We start from the raw sequence: 21,913 nt of genomic DNA on the forward strand, positions 1-21,913 counted from the left end.
CTGACAATTTTTTTTTATTGCATTTTAGTGTAAATATGAGATGTGAGGTCTTTTTGACCACAGATCTCATATTTAAGAGGTCCTGTCATGCTTTTATTCTATTACAAGGGATGTTTAAATTCCTTGTAATAGGAATAAAAGTGACACAATTTTATTTTTTTATAAACAGTGCCCGTCCTATGCCTACATACGTTTGCTAGTAGGTGTCCCTCATTTCCATCTCAAAATGTTGGGAGGTATGCCGTACCTCAGGCACATAGGCCTCACTGTTAACAATTAATCAGTATGGCCGTTCCTCTGGCACGTAGGCCACCTTGTTTGCAGTACACCAGTATGACCATACCTCAGGCACGTAGGCCTCACTGTTTACAGTTAATGAGTATGACTGTACCTCAGACATGTAGACCACACTGTTTACAGTCAATCGTTTTGACCATACCTGAGGTACATAGGGCGCACTGTTAGCAGTTAATCAGTATGACTGTACCTCAGGCATGTACCCTATGCTGCACTGTTTAGAAGCTACCAGTATGTCTGTACCTCAGTCATGTAGACTGCGCTGATTTACAGTCCACTGGAAGGAACGCACCTCGACATGTAGGCCGCACTATTTACAGTCCTGGTGTGAGGAGTACCAATGCAGTCTTTGCGACATCCTCATACGGCTTTTTAATAGCCATGGCAGTTGGCCTGAGCTGGGAATTCTGGAAAAGCCTTTTTCCATTTATTTTTACTTGGCCATCCTCCCAGTAACGCACTTCCTGTCCTAAGTTGACAACATTCACTGTACTGTATGTATGGAGGAGCAGTGTTGCGCCCCCCCCCCCCCCCCAGGACAGGATGACGGAACAGCTCCTAATCTCCATAATATAGGCAGGTGCTCTGTATAGTTTCAAAATGTGAGCAAAAAGATAAGTGTGCTTCAGATAATCCTGAGTGCAGAGGACACAGGACAGCGCCGGGTTTTTTAAAGGTCCCACACCTTCAAACCAAAAAGTGCCAACCCCTATATTTTTATCCTGGTGGGTTCTGTTCACTGCACTTTGGGCAGAGGCTGATGGCACACCTTTATGAAAGTGGCAACTGAGAAGAAGAACCATGACCCATTTCTTGTTTTCTTTTTTGTTACATCTTCCAACTGCAGCAGATTGTCAGTTGATGGGGAGAAAACGGCAACAACAAAAGGGTGCACTCTGACTGCAGTGCAGTGTATTGATTTTCTTAAGCTGCCAACATCTCCCATTAGATGATAGCCACTCGAGATTAACTTCCACCCTTGTGATGAGGAGCCCCCTGAGGAGCGGGCCCACTAGTCCTTCTGTGGATTCTTCCAATATAGAGGCTTTTAGAGTGCGTGCCAGGCCCATCTCGCTGAGCATTACGCCAATCTACCGCTAATGAGCAAGTAGTTTATCAGCGAGTTTAACGCAACCGAGTTTTTGTTTGTGCTTCATTCCACTAAAACATTGTGTTCTCCGCAAAGCCTCAGCGCCTGGAGCCCCCCACCTCTCCTTTAGCCGAATAGGGGTCTCTATGGAAACCAGCCGCTTCACTTTTTAAAGTTAATTGGACCTAGCCTTTAATGTCTGTAACCTGCTCCTTCTGTGAGATTGTTTATGAATAAGGAAAATAACAGCATTCCTCCTGGGCATCAATAAAGAGGAAATTCGATTTAGCATCCTCAGGAGCCGAGTATGGACAGAGAAAGGAGATGGACGGAAAGGTTAAAAAAGTGCAATCGTTATTTCTACATTCCTTCTTTTCCTAACTTTCTTTATTTTCTACTTATTATTTCCTTCCTTCCCTCCATTTCTTTCTTCATTCCCTCCTGTGTTTCCTTCATTTGCTCACTTATTTCATACATTCCTTTATTTCCCCACTCCATTTCCTCCTCGCTTTCCTTCTTTCAGTTCTTTGCATATTTCTATTCATCCAAACCTTCCCACCTTTCTTTCTCCCCTAAGCCCTTCTTTTACTCCCTTTGTTTCTTTTCTTCCAGCCCTTCTTCCTTTCCATTCTTCCTTCCCTCTCTTTTTTCTTCTTTCCTTTCTTTCTTTACCTTCCATCTATCCTCCCCCTCCTTCCTGGTTTCTTCTTCCCTCTCTTTCTTTCCTACCTTCATTTCCTTTCTTCCTTCCCTCTTCTCTATCCTTCTTCCTTCCTACTCTCCATTCCTTCCTACCATCCCTCTATTTCTTCCATTCTTTTCTACCTTCCTCCTCTCTTTTCCTTTATTGCTTCCTTTTTCCTTCCTTCCCTCCTTTCCTTCTTTATTCTTTACTTTCCTTCTTTTCTTCCCTCTCTTCATTCTTCCCCTTTTCCTTGCTTCTTTTTTTAATTTCCTTTCTTCCTTCCTTTTATTTCTTCCCTTCGTTATCTTCCTTTTTTCCTAGTTCCCTCCTTTCCTTCCTCCTCTCTATTCCTTCCTTCCACCCTTCTATTCTTTCCTTCATCCTTTCGTTTCCTCCCTTCCACCCTTCTATTCTTTCCTTCCTCCTTTCGTTTCCTCCCTTCCACCCTTCTATTCTTTCCTTCCTCCTTTCGTTTCCTCCTTCCTTTTTTCTTCATCTTCTCCTTTCCTTCCTTTTTCTTTAGTCCCTCTTTTTCTTTCTTATTTTCATTCCTTTCGTCTATCCCTTCCATCCCTGCTGTCCTTCTTTCCTCCTATCTTTTTTCTTTCTCCGTCTTTCTTTCCTCCTCTCCTTTCCTTTTTTCCTCCTCTCTTTTCCCTCCCTTCTTCCTTCCTCTCTTCTTTCTTTCTTTCCTCCTCTCTTTTTCCTTAATTTCTCTTCTCTTTTCCTTATTTCCTCCTCTTTCTTTCCTTCCTCCTCTCTTTTTCATTGTTTCCTCCTCTTTCTTTCTGCCTTTCTTTCTCTCTTTTACCTTCTTTCCTCCTCTCTTTTTTTTTCCTTCCTCCTCTATATTCCTTCCTTCCTCCTTTCCTTTTCCTTCCTCCGACCTCTCTTTTTCCTTCTTTCCTCCTCTCTTTTTCCTTCTTTCCTGCTCTCTTTTTCTTTCCTTGCTCCTCTCTTTTTCCTTCCTTCCTCTTCTATTTTTCCTTCTTTCCTCCTCTATTTTCCTTCCTTCCTCCTCTCCTTTTTCTTCTTTCCACCTCTCTTTTTCCTTCTTTCCTCCTCTCTTTTTCATTCTTTCCTCCTCTTTCTTTCATTCTTCCTCTCTTTTTCCTTCTTTCCTCCTCTCTATTTTTCCTTCCTCCCTCCTCTCCTTTTCCTTCCTTCCTCCTTTGCTTTTCCTTTTTTCCTCCTCTATTTTTCCTTCCTTCCTCCTCTTGTTTTCCTTCTTTGCTCCTCTCCCTTTCCTTTTTTCCTCCTCTCCTTTTCCTTCTTTCCTCCTCTTTCTTTCCTTCCTCCTCTCTTTTTCCTTCTTTCCTCCTCTATTTTTCTTTATTTCCTTCTCTATTTTTCCTTCCTTCCTCCTCTCCTTTCCTTCTTTCCTCCACTCTTTTTCCTTATTTCCTCCCCTTTTTCCTTCTTTACTTCATTCTTTTTCCTTCTTTCCTCCTCTTTTTTTCCTCCTCTCTTTTTCCTTATTTCCTCCTCCCTTTTTCCTTCTTTCCGCCTCTTTCATTTTTTCCTCCTCTCTTTTTCCTTCCCTCTTTTATTTTCTTCTTTCTTTCTTTACCGGGATGACGGAATAAGGCAGACATACACTTGATGCAAAAACCTGGAAGATCACACCTTCTGAGGAACGACATCTCCCAGCATGCCCCTTCATCATCCATTAGCAGCCAGAGTTAGAAGTGTTTTCCAGGCGATGTGCCCCTCTCTTATCACAGCCTTTGTCATCATTGATCACACTCTCACTGACTCAGAGCCTCCTCGCCCATTAAGTGGGCGTCACCCACACAGTGACTACACACTGTGGCATCAAGGTGACGGTACCTAGCTGAGAACGCAGCTTAACGATAATTAAAAATTTGTGAGATTAGTTTTGTTATGGCTCCTAATATGAAATGGATTCCTAAGCTTTGCAACTAAGGCCCTAAATCCACCTCCTAGGGCAAGTGGCCTTGCCAACACACATTGAGCAGACATTGGTTCACCATTGTCTCTACCAGGAAGCCAGTCCTGACCAATGATGGGCAGCTGGACCCTGGAGCTGGTGCATCTAACAGGAAGTGAGTGGAAGAAGCTGCAGGAGATCAGCAGCAAACCATGAAAAAAAAAAGATGAAAACAATATTTTAAAAGAAAAACATAATAATAAGTAGAGCTTTAGCAAGCTAAATGTCATCTAGCAGGTGCAGTGCTTGAACAGCGATCTTGCCAGGGCTCTGTATTTATTCAGAAACCTGTTTAAAAAATAAACGATTTTTGCTACATAACAGCTAGAATTTAATAGCACAATATTGTTAGAGTTACATAGGTTCACACTAAATCCTCACACCTAGCAATCTCCTTAGAGCATGGTGCAGCAGTGCCCCCTAATGGTACACATGCTAACTACATCTTATATACATTTATTCAGAATGCTTGACGCGACATTAATGAGTTATTTCAAAATTAATGACTTTTTAACCAATCTATTTTATTCTACACATCGACAATAATAAATGTTTGGGGGAAAAAAAGTGACTTATCTTTTTTTTTTTAATATAAAGTACTTATAGCAATGAGTTGAAGTTTTAGGTACGCAACATTAACAGTAGCAGAGACTTGCACCGTGTTAGCCAGTGATAGATGTAGAAAATATGGAGTGTAGGTGAAAGCTTTCATGGGTGACTTAAATTATTCAAGATGTAAGCTTGCATCTTTAATAACTTATGTTAGCCAATAAAAGGTTTAATCTACACTCCAAACATTCTGCGCTACGGAACATTTATACAGCCATACATATGTTTGCTTGGAATTAAAAGCGAGGGGCTGCATGGGGGCGTGTCTGGGATCCCACTTGTAAATCTGATGATTATTAATAACTAGTTTGTGTACAAAGTTAGTCTAAAGCTCCTAATAACTTTGCAGTTTAAAGCTTGCCTGCCCCCCAGTGGTGACTTAAGAGAATGCCTGCTAATATTTAAAATGTAGCTAAGTGGTAGACAGATTTATCAAAAGGTCCCTCTGCAAGATGAGCTTTTGGCCCACTAGTTAATTACAGGCCAAGTATATGTCCATTTACCAATTTGCCATGTAACTATAGACATATAGATATTAGCCATCTCTAGGTCTATGTTACAATGGGAGGGGGGTTCCAGAACCCATCAGACCTACATCTAGTATTTAAAGGGACTCCTAAGTCCCTAAGGGCTACTGTGCACAGTCTTTACAAGTCGTATGTCTGCTTCTATATCTATAGCAAAAAAAGTTTTGTGTTCTGGACAGAATAGGCATGGGTATAAACCCAGTAGACTGAGTTTTGGACTGAGTTAGTTGTAGAGACTCCCCTAACTTCCTAAAGGACAAAACTCCCCATGGAACTTAGGACTAAACCTATCAAGCAAAACACTGAAGCAAGAGGGAATTGCAGAGGGACTAAATACCCTCCCAGCAGCCAGCATCAGGTGAAAACAATAGGAAGGGGAAGGGGAACCAGGACTGGGATCAGGAACAAGGGGAGCATGTAAGAGGCAGCAGGGTACTAGATACTGGGCAGGATTTAGACTCAGGTTTAGTCAGCAAGCGTTTATCTGGTCTAAATCCTGCCCTGTATCCAGTACCCTGCTGCCTCTTAACTGCTCCCCCTGTTCCTGGTTCTCCTTCCTGACTATTGTTTTCAACTGATGCTGGCTACTGAGACCCTCTACAATTCCCTCTTGCTTAAGGCCCACACCTGAGCATAGCATTTGCAGGAAGAAAATAAAATTTTACCGTGATTTTGCTGCGTTTTTACTGCGATTTTGCAGCATTCTTCTTACCGCATTTTACCACGATTTTGTGCAGGGAAAAAGGTCACCAATGTAAAAAGAAGAAAAACGCCGAAATCTGGCAACAAAAAAGGGTCCAGAACTTGTTTGAGCTTCAGGCGTTTGGCTTCAGGCAACTTGGAGTGGAGATGTGAACCATCTCCATTGAGAATAATAGATGTTTTCCCCTCCAGCGTTTTGTAGCTTCAGGCTTCAAGCTACAAAACGCTTGGGTGTGAATGGGGCCTCAGTGTTTTTCCTGAGAGGCTTAGTCAGCAAGCGTTTATCTGGCTATCAGGCAAAACACTGAAGCAAGAGGGAATTGTAGAGGGACTACTAAATTCCCTCCCAGCAGCCAGCATCAGGTGAAAACAATAGTCAGGAAGGGGAACCAGGACTGGAATCAAGAACACGGGAAGCAGGTAAGAGGCAGCAGGGTACTGGATACAGGGTAAGATTTAGACTCAGGTTTATTCAGCAAGTGTTTATCTGGCTATCAGGCAAAACACTGAAGCAAGAGGGAATTGTAGAGGGACTAAATTCCCTCCCAGCAGCCAGCATCAGGTGAAAACAATAGTCAGGAAGAGGAACCAGGTTTAGTCAGCAAGCGTTTATCTGGCTATCAGGCAAAACACTGAAGCAAGAGGGAATTGTAGAGGGACTAAATGGGACTAAATGCCCTCCCAGCAGCCAGCATCAAGCAAAAACAATAGTCAGGGAGGGGAAGTAGTTATCTGGCTATCAGGCAAAACACTGAAGCAAGTGAGGGAACCCCCTTTTTAGATGGAACAGATCATGGGTTCAAAAAAGCCTGCAAAAAAAGCCTGTCAGCGGTCTGATTAGCAAAGGGTGGTGATGTCATCCAGTATGGTTAGGTCTCTAGGTCATAGGAATACACTATGAGCAGTGCCAGGACATGGTCATCTAGCATCTAGGGCAAAGATGCCAAACATCCTTGCCCCGGGGGGGAAGCTGTTGACATCTAGTCTTACAGATACCACCAACCATAATGCTGATGAAGCCCGCAATGAAATTGAGTTGACACTTTTACCTTAGAGGATCTAAGACAGTCCGAGATCTTCTATCTTCAAATTAGCCAATTAAGGATATCATTTACGCTTTAACCGTTCTGCATTAATCAGTGGATACCATGGTGCAATACTCTACTACTTACCTTCTTCTAAAAAAGTGACTTTGCTAGCTATTACCTCAACCAGTGGTGGCCTGTAATGCAGGGCGCGCCCTTAATCCATGCGTCCGGCCTCTAATATAAATGCAGGGCGTGGGTGTGGATTCCAATGTTTTTTTTTTTTTTTAGAAACACGTGATTAGAGTCTGAGGCTCTGATAGACTTCAAAAAAGGGTGGGCTCTGCATCCCGAGCCCACCTAGTTGTGTAAAAATAGCGAATTAATTTTCGCTGTCGTCTTCCTGATTCTTTTTCTGACCAATCAGGAACCGGGTCCTCCGATTGGCCAAAAAAGGAGAAGCAATCCTATTGACCAGATGCAGGAGACGCCGCCTCGCAACCAGCCCGCGACCTAGATGGGGTCAGTGCGGGGCTGGTGAGCAACCGACCGGGGCGGTGGGGGGGGAGTGCCTGTCTCGGCCGGGGAGGGGGGGAGGGGTGGTAGCAGGGTGATTTTTTTGCCATCCCCCCCGCCCAAAAAAATACACCACCAGCCACCACTGACCTCAACCCCTCTAGCTTCAATACTTTGTGGTTCTCTGATGTCATCTACATACACAACAGAACATCTATTTCAGGGAACATTCTACAGGTCCATCTTGACTGTGGCTAGAAGGAGACAAGTGCCTGGCTGGCTCGCCAATAAAGCGTCTGATGTCTATAGGCTGATTCATTGTGTAGAATGCCTGCTGGCTGGCTCGCCAAAAATTGCATCTAATATTGGTAGGCGGATTAATTGTTTTCTTACCTAACTTTTTGGCTACGGCAGCGTCATGTTCGGAGTCCACCAAACCAAAGCCCACACCTTTATCTTCCAGGACTTGGGCAGCTAACTAGGGAAAAAGATAAAAAACGGGAAAAAGAGGGAGTGGGAGAGCAAAGAGTATTGTTTTAGTGCAGTGATATGGACGTAAAGAAGAAAAGCAATACAAAGCATAAGAATACATCTTCCAGTGATGAGAACGATCCTGCTGTGATAGATAAACTTAGAGCAAAAGCAGGTATGAGATATTTTACTCTTTCGGAAGAGAAAGGGCTGCGGCAGACTCTCCCCGGTGCTGCTCACATAATCAATTGAAAATTTTGGATATGTGATATTGGAGAGGAACAAATACATACTGGCTCTTCCTATTCGTCTGCGGAGATCACATGGCCAAGAGCCAAGCCTTATCTGTGTAGTCAGCACTGGAAGGAGCACTGAGCAGCATTTTCCCGCAGCAAAGGCAAGTATTTTGTCGTTTTTATTACCTCTTTTTTTTTTTTTATCTATCCCAGCAAGACGGTTGAAATCAGGGTTGAGCATGTTCTGTAAAATTCTGCTGTCCTTTCTCTTGTTTTAGTCACATTTTATGAAATGTTATGCTTTTTCACCAAGTTCTTGTTGCCCCGCCCAGTTTTGGTGGTGGTGGTGGATAGAGGGGGGGGGGGCGGGGTGATCTGCACACAGATGGAACCCCTACACTTACACCCTACTGGTAGCTAATGCAACTGCACACATTGCATCTCACAGCAGCATGCATGGAAATCTGAGGACCCCCTTTTTTTTTAGGCCCTGCCCACCTATCCCCTGACTAAGACATTTGCAGAAAGCAAGTGTTCTGGGGTTGAAAATGATATTTGGGGGGGGTCACCTTAGAAGGTGTATTCTGTTTTCTATTTAAAAGATGAAACCTCAAGTTTTCCTCTGTTTTTTGAAGAACATGACCTGGCCCAATGCGTACTGCCACTGTGCAGCACCAGGAAGGTTTACACGAGCAAGGAAACTCCATGTGTTCCTCTAATATAGTGGTATACATAATGCTGGGAAGGAGAAATGTATGGGATGTATGGACTCTAAACTTGTTTTTTTTTTTAAATCTTAGTTCATATATGTACTGTGGAAGCTGTGGTTCCTTAATGTTTGCCTGCAACCTAATGTAGCAGGTTAGGTTGTAAGAGTGGTAGGTGTGAGCAGTAAAGTGCAATTAGATACCCTGAGCAAATATGGCTTCCCACATGTACATACAGTAGGTTTTTAAAATGTTAACCACACATCATGGATAAGGTTGTTTGCAACAGGTGTACAGACCTGGGAACTCAGCCCACGCGGCACAGGGATGGTGGGAACCCCTCATAATGGGCACAGCAGGTGAACAGACCCGGGAACTCAGCACAGGAATGGTGGGAACCCCTCATAAGGGGCACAGAAGGTCTACACAACCAGGAACTCAGCACAGGGATGGGGGTAACTCCTCATAATGGGCACAGCGGGTCTACAGACCCAGGAACTCAGCACAGGGATGATAGGAACCCCTCGTAATGGGCTCAGCAGGTGTACAGACCCGGGAACTCATCACAGGGGTGGTGGGAACCCCTCATAATGGGCACAGAAGGTCTACAGGCCCGGGAACTCAGCACAGGAATGGTGTGAACCCTTCATAATGGGCACAGAAGGCCTACAGACCCAGGAACTCAGCACAGGGATGGTGGGAACCCCTCATAATGGGCACAGCAGGTGTACAGACGTGGGAAGTCAACACAGGAATGGTGGGAACCCCTCATAATGGGCACATCGGTTGTACAGACCCAGAAACTCAGCACAGTAAGATTGCAACCCTTCATATTGGGCCCAGCAAGTCTACAAACCTAGGAACTCAGCACAGGGATGGTGGGAACCCTTCGTAATGGGCTCAGCAGGTGTACAGACCTGGGAACTCAGCACAGGGATGGTGGGAACCCCTCATAATGGGCACAGCAGGTGTACAGACCCGGGAATTCAGCACAGGGATGGAGGGAACCCCTAGTGAGAGACAGATGAAACACTGCAGATACCCCAAGCTCTGAAATATTAGTTTTGGGTGGACTAAGCCTTTAAAAGGCATTTTCATCTGGTCCATAGAATGACTTGGTCCTGGTCTTTTAGAAAAAGCAGCATCAGAACTCTAGGGAGAGGCCAAGTTACAGTCAGGGACCTTATAAAAGGGTCTATTTTTGGCCGCCCTGGAAGGTACGGCCAGTTCGGCTCGGGGTGAGGAGATTTCAGCTCCCTCTAAGCCGGAGGGTTCTTTTTCCGGAGCTCAGACCATGTGTAGCCATGCAGCGAGGAGCCCTTTTTCCCTGATGGTGCATTTCAGCCTGTAACCTAAGCAGTGCACAGGCGGCGGTATGCACGCCAGCTCCACTCAACACATCTCCCATCTGCCAGCCGAAAAAAAAAAGGCCTTTCTTGGCCACGGGGCTCGTCGTTTGGCCTAAGAGCAAGGGAGGGCAGGGCAGGGCATCGTTTTTTTTTTTACTGGAGTCAGCGGAGACACTTGCCCGGCCTGACCCAGCATGCCTTATAAAGGTACGCCGAGGGGCCACCAGCTTTATTTAAAGTGCAACTTCGGAACGGTTTTACCTGGTGCTGCTGCTGTGAATTTTTTTCATTTTCTTGGTTTATATTTAGACAACCCCCCTGCCCCCTTCACCATTTCTCACTACCCCGTCTCCTTCACTTGTCTAAAAAGTTGGGAATAGATTGTAAGATCTTATGACCAGTACTGTCTCCCATTATATTTTAAATCTCTGCCCAACCTGTTGGCATTATATAAATCCTGAATAATAATATTAATAATAACAATATTATTATTATTATTATTAATAATAATAATAATAATAATAATAGTATTAATAATCATAATAATAACAATATTCATAATAATAATATTCAAATAATTAGAAAATGGTTACAAACCATCAGTTGCATTTCCTGCAAGCTGAAGTTTAATCATCCTCAGTTTGGTTCCTCTGCTCCCTCCCTCCCCCTCTCATTATTTTTTTTTTTTTTTTTTTTAAATAAAAATCCTCCTGTTTTTATGACATATCTTATTTTAGACCCAGTGATGTCATCACTGGTTCTCTGTGCTTCTTTTATTTTATTGTAGCTGTACTGTCTCTTTATATTTTTAAAGCGTTGCCCAATCTGTTGGCATTATATAAATCCTTAATAATAATATTAATAATAATATTCTTATTATTATTATGATTATTATTATTATTATTATTATTAATAATAATAATAATAATAATAATAATAATAATACCAATCATGTTAATAATAGTAATAATCATCATCATCATCATAATAATAATATTCATCATAATAATAATAATAATAATATTCACATAATTAGAAAAAAATTACAAAATATCATTTGCATTTCCTGCACGCTGAAGTTTAATCATCCTCAGTTTGTGTCCTCTGCTTCCTATATCCCCCTTCTCATTAATTTTATTTTTAAATAGAAATCTTTTTATTTTTCCATTTTCATGACATATCTTATTTTAGACCCAGTGATGTCATCACTGGTTCTCTGTGCTTCTTTTATTGTATTGTAGCTGTACTGTCTCTCTTTATATTTTAAAGTGTTGCCCAATCTGTTGGCATTATATAAATCCTTAATAATAATATTAATAATAATAATAATAATAATAATAATAATAATAATAATAATAATAATATTCTTCTTCTTCTTATTATTATTATTATTATTATTAATAATAATAATAATAATAATAATAATACCAATCATGTTAATAGTAGTAATAATAATCATCATTATCATCATCATAATAATAATAATAAAAATAATATTCATCATCATCATAATAATAATAATAATAATAATATTCAAATAATTATAAAAAAATTACAAAGTATCAGTTGCATTTCCTGCATGCTGAAGTTTAATCATCCTCATTTTGTGTCCTCTGCTTCCTATATCCCCCTTCTCATTAATTTTATTTTTAATTAAAAATCTTTTTATTTTTCCATTTTCATAACATATCTTATTTTAGACCAAGTGATGTCATCACTGGGTCTCTGTGCTTCTTGTATTGTATTGTAGCTGTACTGTCTCTCTTTATATTTTAAAGCTCTGCCCAATCTGTTGGCATTATATAAATACTTAATAATAATATTAATAATAATAATATTCTTATTATTATTATTAATAATAATAATTCCAATCATGGTAACAATAGTAATAATAATAATCATCATCATATTATTATTATTAATAATAATAATAATAATAATAATAATAATAATAATATTCACATAATTAGAAAATAGTTACAAAATATCAGTTGCATTTCCTGCAAGCTGAAGTTTAATCATCCTCAGTTTGTTTCCTCTGCTTCCTCCCTCCACCTCTCGTGGATTTAAAAAAAAAAAAAATCTTCCCGTATTCATGACATATCTTATTTTAGACCCAGTGATGTCACCTCTGGGTCTCTGTGCTTCTTGTATTGTATTGTAGCTGTACTGTCTCTCTTTATATTTTAAAGCTCTGCCCAATCTGTTGGCATTATATAAATCCTGAATAATATTATTAATAATACCATTATTATTATTATTATTATTAATAATAATAATAATAATAATAATAATTATTATTATTATTATTATTAATAATTATAATTATAATTATAATAATAATAATAATAATAGTAATAATAATAATATCATTAATAATAAAAATCATAATAATAATATTCAAAAAAATGTGAAAATGGTTACAAAGTATCAGTCACATTTCCTGCAAGCTGCTTCCTCCCTCCCCCCTCTCATAATTTTCTTTTTTAAATAAAAATCTTCCCGTTTCCATGACATATGTTATTTCAGTCGCAGTGATGTCCTCTCTGGGTCTCTGTGCTTCCATATGCAATGCAGGCAGATCATGGCTGGTGGGAGGGGCTTCCTGAAAACATCACAGAGCCCCGCCTCAGTACTCCTTTGAAGAGCCCCCAGCCCTGATCCAAGCGCCGTCCCTGATTTCATCCAATATCTAAATTGCTGCTAATTTGTAAATTTCAAAAGACGGAATAAAAGAAGAGAAGTGGTTAAAAAAAAAAAAGAAAAAAAAAAAAAAGCACGTGTGGGTTTAACTAATCTTTTTTTTCTGCATAATTCTCCTTTAAGAGGGTGTGGCAGGGGGCGTGTCCTATGCCTACATACTTTCGCTAATAGGTGTCCCTCATTCCAATCTCAAAAAGTTGGGAGGTACGGTGGGAGGAGTTACGCCTCGATTGGTTTGGTGTCAGTCTGGAGAGGCAGGCATTATATTTGCACGAGGACCGCCTACACGTGATGCTGAGCCTCCATAATTGGCCGAACTGAAATCCAATAAATGGGAAGGGGAGGGGCCAGGGACAGTGATGCCGGAGAGAAAAGGAATAGATGATGCTGGATGTCCTCCAGCCAGGAAATGGGGCGGGGCTCTTATCTGACTCGCTGCACATTGTTAGACGCTCACAGTGTGCGGTGAAATCAGAGTAAGCCCTTTCAGTCCAGGAGAGGCTGGAGACAGACTCCCGGGTGAAGATGAGGAATTTTTGCAGACAAAAGAGGATATAGACAACGCAGGGGGTCAAAACTCTTTTTAGCTTTGAACTAAATGGGGAGGGTTAAGAATCTCTGCCAGGTTTTTGTTGCTGTCAGTGACACCATTGGGGAGCTTTCCCCTCACTTCCTGTCACAGTGACACCTGTCACTCTGCCGCATACCCTCCCCCCCAAAATCAGTAGTTCTTGGCTCTGACAGCAGGGCGGCGGTATGTTAAGTCACAGAGCTGTGAGGACTTGGCATGGCTCATTCTAATGCTGGATGAGGCGGGTATTCCCAATAAAGCAGTGGAGGTTGACTTATGAGATATAGGGGGCCAGAAGTGTGGCCTCCGACGCCCCCCGGGGCCATACACGGGGGGTCAATTTATATTGAATTCTTTGGATGAATGTAACGAGCGCTCAGCCAGCTGTGACGAATTCTGAGCATGCTTTATTACATATTCATTTCCTATTCATTTCCTATGGAAGTCACCGCCATCTAGTGGCCATAATGAAATACCTCAATCAGGAAAAATACCACATTATGGCCATTAGATGGCGCTGACGATCACAGGAAATAAAATGATAAACGTAGAGTATAAGTAGGCCCCATAATCTTCAGTATATAGGTTTTTGGGTTAAGGCTTAGTGTTAGGTATTAGGGGGTTAAGGCTTAGTGTCAGGTATTGGGGGTTAGGTTTATGGCTTAAGGCTTAGTGTCAGATATCGGGGGTTAGGTTTTTGGGTTAAGGCTTAGTATCAGGCATTAGGGGGTTAGGGCTTAGTGTCAGGTATTAGGGGGTTAGGTTTTTGGGTTGGGTCTTAGTGTCAGGTATTAGGGGGTTAGGTTTATGGGTTAAGGCTTAGTATCGGGCATTAGGAGGATAGGGCTTAGTGTCAAATATTAAGGGGTTAGGTTTTTCGGTTAAGGCTTAGTGTCAGGTATTAGGGGGTTAGGGCTTAGTGTCAGGTATTAGAGGGTTAGGTTTATGGGTTAGGTCTTAGTGTCAGGTATTAGGGGGTTAGGTTTATGGGTTAAGGCTTAGTATCGGGCATTAGGAGGTTAGGGCTTAGTGTCAAGTATTAGGGGGTTAGGTTTTTCAGTTAAGGCTTAGTGTCAGGTATTAGGGGGTTTGGGCTTAGTGTCAGGTATTAGGGAGTTTGGGCTTAGTGTCAGGTATTAGGGGGTTAGGTTTTTCGGTTAAGGCTTAGTGCCTGGTATTAGGGAGTTAGGTTTCTAGGTTAGGTCTTAGTGTCAGGTATTAGGGGGTTAAGGCTTAGTGTCAGGTATTGGGGGTTAGGTTTATGGGCTAGCGTCAGGTATCAGGGGTTAGGTTTTTGGGTTAAGGCTTAGTATCGGGCATTGGGGGGTTAGGGCTTAGTGTCAGGTATTAGGGGGTTAGGTTTTTGAGTTCGGTCTTAGTGTCAGGTATTATGGGGTTAGGTTTATGGGTTAAGGCTTAGTGTCAGGCATTAGGGGGTTAGGGCTTAGTGTCATGTATTAGGGGGTTAGGTTTTTCGGTTAAGGCTTAGTGTCAGGTATTAGGGGGTTTGGGCTTAGTGTCAGGTATTAGGGAGTTTGGGCTTAGTGTCAGGTTTTAGGAGGTTAGGTTTTTGGGTTAGGACTTAGTGTCAGGTATTAGGGGGTTAGGTTTTTGGGTTAAGGCTTAGTGTCAAGTATTAGGGGGTTAGGGCTTAGTGTCAGGTATTGGGGGTTATGTTTTTGGGTTAAGCCTTAGTGTCAGGTATTAGGGGGTTAGGCTTGTGGGTTAAGGTTTAGTGTCAAGTATTAGGAGGTTAGCTTTTTGATTTTGTTCTTAGTGTCAGGTATTAGAGGGTTAGGTTTATGGGTTAGGTCTTAGTGTCAGGTATTATGGGGTTAGGTTTATGGGTTAAGGCTTAGTGTCGGGCATTAGGAGGTTAGGTTTTTGGGTTAAAGCTTAGTGTCGGGTATTAGGGGGTTAGGGCTTAGTGTCAAGTATTAGGGGGTTAGGTTTTTCGGTCAAGGCTTAGTGTCAGGTATTAGGGGGTTTGGGATCAGTGTCAGGTATTAGGGGGTTTGGGCTTAGAGTCAGGTTTTAGGAGGTTAAGTTTTTGGGTTAGGGCTTAGTGTCAGGTATTAGTGGGTTAGGTTTTTGGGTTAAGGCGTAGTGTCAGGTATTAGGGGGTTAGGGCTTCGTGTCAGGTATTAGGGGGTTCGTTTTTTGGGTTAAGGCTTAGTGTCCGGTAATAGTGGGTTAGATTTTTGGGTTAAGGCTTAATGTCAGGTATTAGGGGGTTAGGTTTTTGGGTTAAGGCTTAGTGTTAGGTATTGGAGGTTAGGGCTTCGTGTGAGGTATTATTGGGTTAGGGCTTAGTGTCAGGTATTAGGGGATTAAGTTTTTGGGTTAAGGCTTCGTGTCAGGTATTATGGGGTTAGGTTTTTGGGTTAGGGCTTAGTGTCAGGTATTAGGGGGTTAGGTTTTTGGGTTAAGTCTTAGTGTCAGGTATTAGGGGGTTAAGTATTAGTGGCAGGTATTTGGGGGTTAGATTTTTGGGTTAAGGCTTAGTGTCAGATATTAGGGGGTTAGGGCTTAGTGTCAGGTATTAGGGGGTTAGGTTTTTAGGTTAGGTTAAATCTCGGGGGAGGTTAAGGATTAAGTGTTGGGGGCGGGGTTAGGAGTAAATGTGTTATTTTAGGGGTTAGGTTTGGTGTTAGGAACACTTTGTAACATTGGGACACTAAGAGGAGCTCTAGGATTTCGAAGGGGTCTAAATGCCGAGAACTCGGTGCCAAGGAATTGGACATCACAGAACTGTCAGTACTGCGGATTAACATTCTGTCCTCTCCCAGTCCCTGTGCCAGGAGTTTGGGATATCTGAGATTTGGATATTCATCCACCAATGAATAAAACACATTCTGGTATCACTCGTTGTCACTCCGGCACACACATCTATTTAGCACTAACACTCCATGTTGCATCACGATGTAATAGCCTTAAAAAGGGATACAAAGAAAGCGGGTCTGGCTGCAATCCTCACCTCCTCTCCGGTGCTGTCCATATATTTATTGAGTCCCACTTTAGCATTCCTGAAATGCTGTCACACCTTCATGAATCAGAGCCACAGGGGTCCACATGACGGCCAAAACTGCTCAGTTTTTTCTTTGCGTCTTTTTTGGGCAGATTTCACTTTACTTCCTGTCCTGGAAACACCACAGGAAGTGAGAGAAATTCTCTACTAAGCAAGGGGACATCCTCTGCTGGACAATCTACTAAGAAATTTTGTATAATCACCAATCAGAATTAAACCTTCTTTGGAATATTCAGTGTGATTGATGATACGGGGAGCAGAGAGTGAGAGGCCACTGCTCAGCACATGTTCAGGAAGTACACTTCCAGTCACCATGTGAGGTGTTCTCTGGATTCTGGTTGCAGTGAATTATTGTTCTCTAAAATCTGTTTTTAAAAGGATTATTGAGAGGACAAAGAAATAAAAGAATGAAAGAAATTACGTTTTTTTTTCTTTTCTATGCATTATATTAAATTTTCTATAAATAAGCATTATTATTATTAGTAGTAGTAGTAGTAATAGTAGTATTATCATTATTGTTTGTATTATTATTATTAATATTATTATTATTGTGGTTCTCTTTTTCTTTTTCCCTATATTTCATATTAAATTTGATAGATATATATATATATATATATATATATATATATATATATATATATATATATATATATATATATCTCAATCATATAATAAAAATGTAATATAAAAAAATAGGAAAAAAAAACCCTCATTTATAATAATAATAAGTATTATTATTATTATTTAGGGTCTCTTTTTATTTACTTACAAGGAACAGACAGTGAGAGGGCACTGCTCAGCACAGGTTCAGGAAGCAAACTTCCAGTGACCATGTGAGGTGTTCTCTGGATTCTGGCTGCAGAATTATTGTTATCTGAAATCTCTTTTTATCAGAAAGGATAAAAAAATAGAAAGAAACATATGAAGTTTTTTTTATTTTCTATACATTATATTAAATTTTCTATAAATAATAATAATAATAATAATAATAATTATTATTATTATTATTATTATTAGTAGTAGTAGTAGTAGATTTTTAGTTATTATAATTTATTCTTATTTATTCTTATGACTAATGATAATATTACTATTAATATGGTTCTCTTATATATATATATATATATATATATATATATATATATATATATATATACATATATATATGATTTGATTTTTTTTTAATACACACACACATATATATATATATATATATATATATATATATATATATATATATATATATATATATATTTTTATATGAATACATATATACACACACACATATATATATATATATATATATATATATATTTTTTTTTATTTTTATTTTTTAATACACACAAACACATATACATACACATATATATATATATATATATATATATATATATATATATATATACCAAGCCCCCACTTTTTTCCTACTGCTGAATACTCAGCAACAGCCAAGTGGAACATGGTCATTATTTTTAAAAAATTGTCATCACTATATATTTATAATAATAGGTTTAAGCAGAAAGCAGCAAAGCCTCTGATTTTTCCCTGATGATTACTTAGCAACAGAACCAGAACTTTCACGGTGTCACTGTGTTCTGCAGCTGTGCGACAGGTTCTCTTCAAAACAAGGTCACTTTTTAATATTCATAATTATTATTATTAGTATTAATACATTTATATAATTTAGTGTTTCATGTTTTATTATTATTATTATTATTATTATTAATATTTTTCATTAATATTTAAAGCAGACCTATCGCCTCCCTCACATTCTATAGCTTCTCTTAAGTAGCGATTATTTAGTTTGAAGAACCACATTTTGCCGGATTTTTGTAGTAATTTCCTGTCCTATAGATACAACGGGAAGTGAGAGAAAATCTCTTCAACTTGATGGAAATCCAAGTTTAGACAGGTGTCCCCATTGGAGGATTTACCCTCTATTCCTGTTTCTAGTGACCACTCCAAATTTTGGATTTTTTGTCATTTTTTAGCCTAGTGACAATGGACACCAGACAAATATAGGAATATTCAGCGCTGATATACAAAGACAAAAAATAAATAATAAATAAATAATAAACAATGATAAATAAATAAATAAATGTAAACAAATAAATACATTATAAATGGACACCAGCACACATTAGGAGGATGAATCTCCCTAACAAGGACACAGATAGAAAAAATTAAAAACCGATGGGGTTTGTACCCGTCACCACTCAATCCAAAATGTTTTGGGAAATATGGACTGCGAATTCAGAACCCCGAAACCTCCCCCGGCGCGGCGATGCTCTTTGTCGGCGTCCCATCAGGCATATGTAGGACCTCTTCCTGGACCCTCAAAGGTTTTGCAGAAAGAAGCGAGGTGAGATAGTAAAGGGGTCCATTGGACCTCTTCTCAGTCCACTTCAGAGCTCTATACTGATGGAACGACTGAGGAGAGCACGGTGCATCACTGAGACACGGGCTTTCCCAAAATGGCCGCTGGGTGGAGCCATCAGTCAGGGACACTCTGAGATCCCACTCTCAGGAAGAGGAGCCTATAGAGCAGGGGTCTCCAAACTTTCTTAGCAAAGTTCACTGTCCTTCAGACTTTATGAGGATGATGAATTTTACAACTTTGTTTCAATGCCGGCAATTATGTAGCGCCAAGTGCCTGCCCGATCTCATACACATTAAACAGTTTACATATATCTACAGATAATCGTACAATCAGATTGCATGGTGTATGGCTGTCTTTTCCATGTACTCATTTTCCACGTATCAGCAAATCCCCCCGGTAATCTCTGTTCATTACAAGGCGGAACCGTTGGGAGGATTACAGTGCGCCCCGTCCAGTGGAAGAGGCGCGGGAAGCTTATTGAGCGGCACATACTGTACTGAAATGTGACACGCTGCGAAACCTGTCTCCTGCCAGCGCTGGGAATTCACTTTTGTAACCTTAGAGCCCGTGCTATTTTTACCGCCCCTCAGGAACGCCAAATATTGGTGGAGCGCCAATTTCATCATGCTATATAATCTCTCTCTCTCTCTATATATATATATATATGAACCGTATCATCGTGCTCTGATTGCATGTATATAGACTCGCATAAGGTAAGCTGCGAGAGATCGGCAAGCCCCTCCCACCAGATACAGACACGTCAATATATCTACTCGACGCAAAAAAAGTATCGCTTTACCCGGAGTTCTGCCTCTTATTGGCAGAAGACACCCAAAGCCCAACTCTAGCCAAAAGCGTTTTTTTTTACACTTTGGACATAACATGGGAGGGTTGGAATACCTTGCCAACTGTGTCCCCATAGAGAAGATTCATCTTCCTCTTCTGTTTGTCACCTGGGCAGGGTGTGAGGGCAAATCTCCCCCACGAGGTCACAAAGAGCCATTCAATCTTAGCTGCGTCCTTACTGCCCCTGTCCCCACCGGAGAATTTACCTTCACTTCCTGTTCTGACAGCATAGACAGGAAGTGGAGAGATTTCACTTCCTGTTCTGAGACCATAGACGGGAAGTGATAGGCCGTCAATCCGCTACAGTCTAAGGTACTTCTAGCAACCTCTTGAGGAACCCTAGTTGAGAAATCTGTGATAGGTGGTCAATCAGCTCAAATAGACAAGAAATGGGGAGATCCTTCCTCACTTTATGTTCTGAATTAAATGTAGAACTGTGCCCTAGGTTTTTTTTTTTTTATCTGTCTTACTACCTGTGTCCCCAACCAAGAATTCACCTTTACTTCCTGTTCAGACACCATAGACAGAAAGTGGAAAGATTTCCCTTCACTTCCTGCTCTGACACCATAGATAGGAAGTGGAGAGATTTCCCTTCACTTCCTGCTCTGATACCATAGACAGGAAGTGGAGAGATTTTCCTTCACTTCCTGTTCTGACACCATAGACAGGAAGTGGAGAGATTTTCCTTCCCTTCCTGCTCTGACATCATAGACAGGAAGTGGAGAGCTTTTCCGTCACTTCCTGCTCTGACACCATAGACAGGAAGTGAAGAGATTTTCCATCACTTCCTGCTCTGACACCATAGACAGGAAGTGGAGAGATTTCTCTTCACTTCCTGCTCTGACACCATAGACAGGAAGTGGAGAGATTTTCCTTCAATTCCTGCTCCGATACCATAGACAGGAAGTGGAGAGATTTCCCTTCACTTCCAGCTCTGACACCATAGACAGGAAGTGGAGAGATTTTCCTTCACTTCCTGCTATGACACCATAGACAGGAAGTGGAGAGATTTTCCTTCACTTCCTGCTATGACACCATAGACAGGAAGTGGAGCGCTTTTCCTTTGCTTCCTGCTCTGACACCATAGACAGGAAGTGGAGAGCTTTTCCTTTGCTTCCTGCTCTGGCACCATAGACAGGAAGTTAGAGATTTTCCTTCACTTCCTGTTCTGACACCATAGACAGGAAGTGGAGAGATTTTCCTTCACTTCCTGTTCTGACACCATAGACAGGAAGTGGAGAGATTTTCCTTCACTTCCTGTTCGGATACCATAAACGGGAAGTGATAGGCCGTCAATCCGCTACAGTCTAAGGTACTCCTAGCAACCTATTGAGGAACACTAGTTGAGAAATCTGCGATAGGTGGTAAATCAGCTACAGATTTTCTTACCCACTAAGGCAGCCTTTCTCAACCTTTTCAACATGGAGGAACCCTTGAAATAGTTCTCCAGTCTCGGGGGAATCCCTGCTAACAATTAGAAATCTACAACTCATCATGATATTAGAGTGATGGTCAGTGAGAGGAATGCTCCTTAGGCCGCGTACACACGGGCGGATTGTCTGCCCAACTTAGTCCGCTGAACCGTGTTTCAGCGGACAATCCGCTCGTGTGTGGGCTTCAGCGGACTTTTTCAGCGGACAGTCTGACGGACTAAGTCTTTAGGAATTTCCGTAATTTTGTCCGTCCAAACTTGGTTTCAGCGGACAGTCCGCTCGTGTGTAGGCAAGTTGGACGGACTAAGTATGGCGCATGCTCAGAAAGGATTTACACGGCGAAAGGTTGCATTGCAGTGTATTAGACGTCGTATTTCTAGTCCCGTCGTACGTGCTGTACACGTCATCGCACAAGCTTTCAGCGGACTGTCTGTTCGTCGTGTGTGGTCAAGTCCGTTCATTCAAAAGTTGGACGGACTGTCTGTCGGATTGTCTGACGAACTCAGTTGGGCAGACAATCCGCCCGTGTGTACGCGGCCTTACTCTTGTGGTCCTTGGTAAGAATTGTCTCCTTACAAATAGCTACAAAGATCAATGGTGTTGGTGGGAACTTATCCAAGAGGCAGAAATGGCCGAATGCTGAAGGAACCCCTAGCAACCTCTGGAGGAACCCTAGTGTTTCACGGAACCCTGGTTGAGAATCACTGCACTAAGGTTTTACGTGCAATAGGTGGTCAATCTGCTACAGTCTAGGATACCCCGAGCAACCTCTAAAGCAGGGGTCTCCAAA

At 41.2% G+C, this 21,913-nt stretch overlaps 1 protein-coding gene across 1 annotated transcript in view; it reads right to left on the reverse strand.

Annotated features, from left to right (window-relative positions):
- CASQ1 (calsequestrin 1) overlaps positions 1–21,913 on the reverse strand; it is a 103,573-nt gene that overhangs the window by 73,077 nt on the left and 8,583 nt on the right. Inside the window, exon 2 of the mRNA XM_077464096.1 lies at positions 7,796–7,880. Within this exon, the coding sequence (XP_077320222.1) occupies positions 7,796–7,880 (85 nt within the window). The remainder of the gene's footprint in view (positions 1–7,795; positions 7,881–21,913) is intronic.

This window comes from Lithobates pipiens, unplaced genomic scaffold, assembly GCF_037356315.1.
Source record: "Lithobates pipiens isolate NorthernLeopardFrog02 unplaced genomic scaffold, aLitPip1_a1.2 Scaffold_30, whole genome shotgun sequence".
NCBI lineage: Eukaryota > Metazoa > Chordata > Amphibia > Anura > Ranidae > Lithobates > Lithobates pipiens.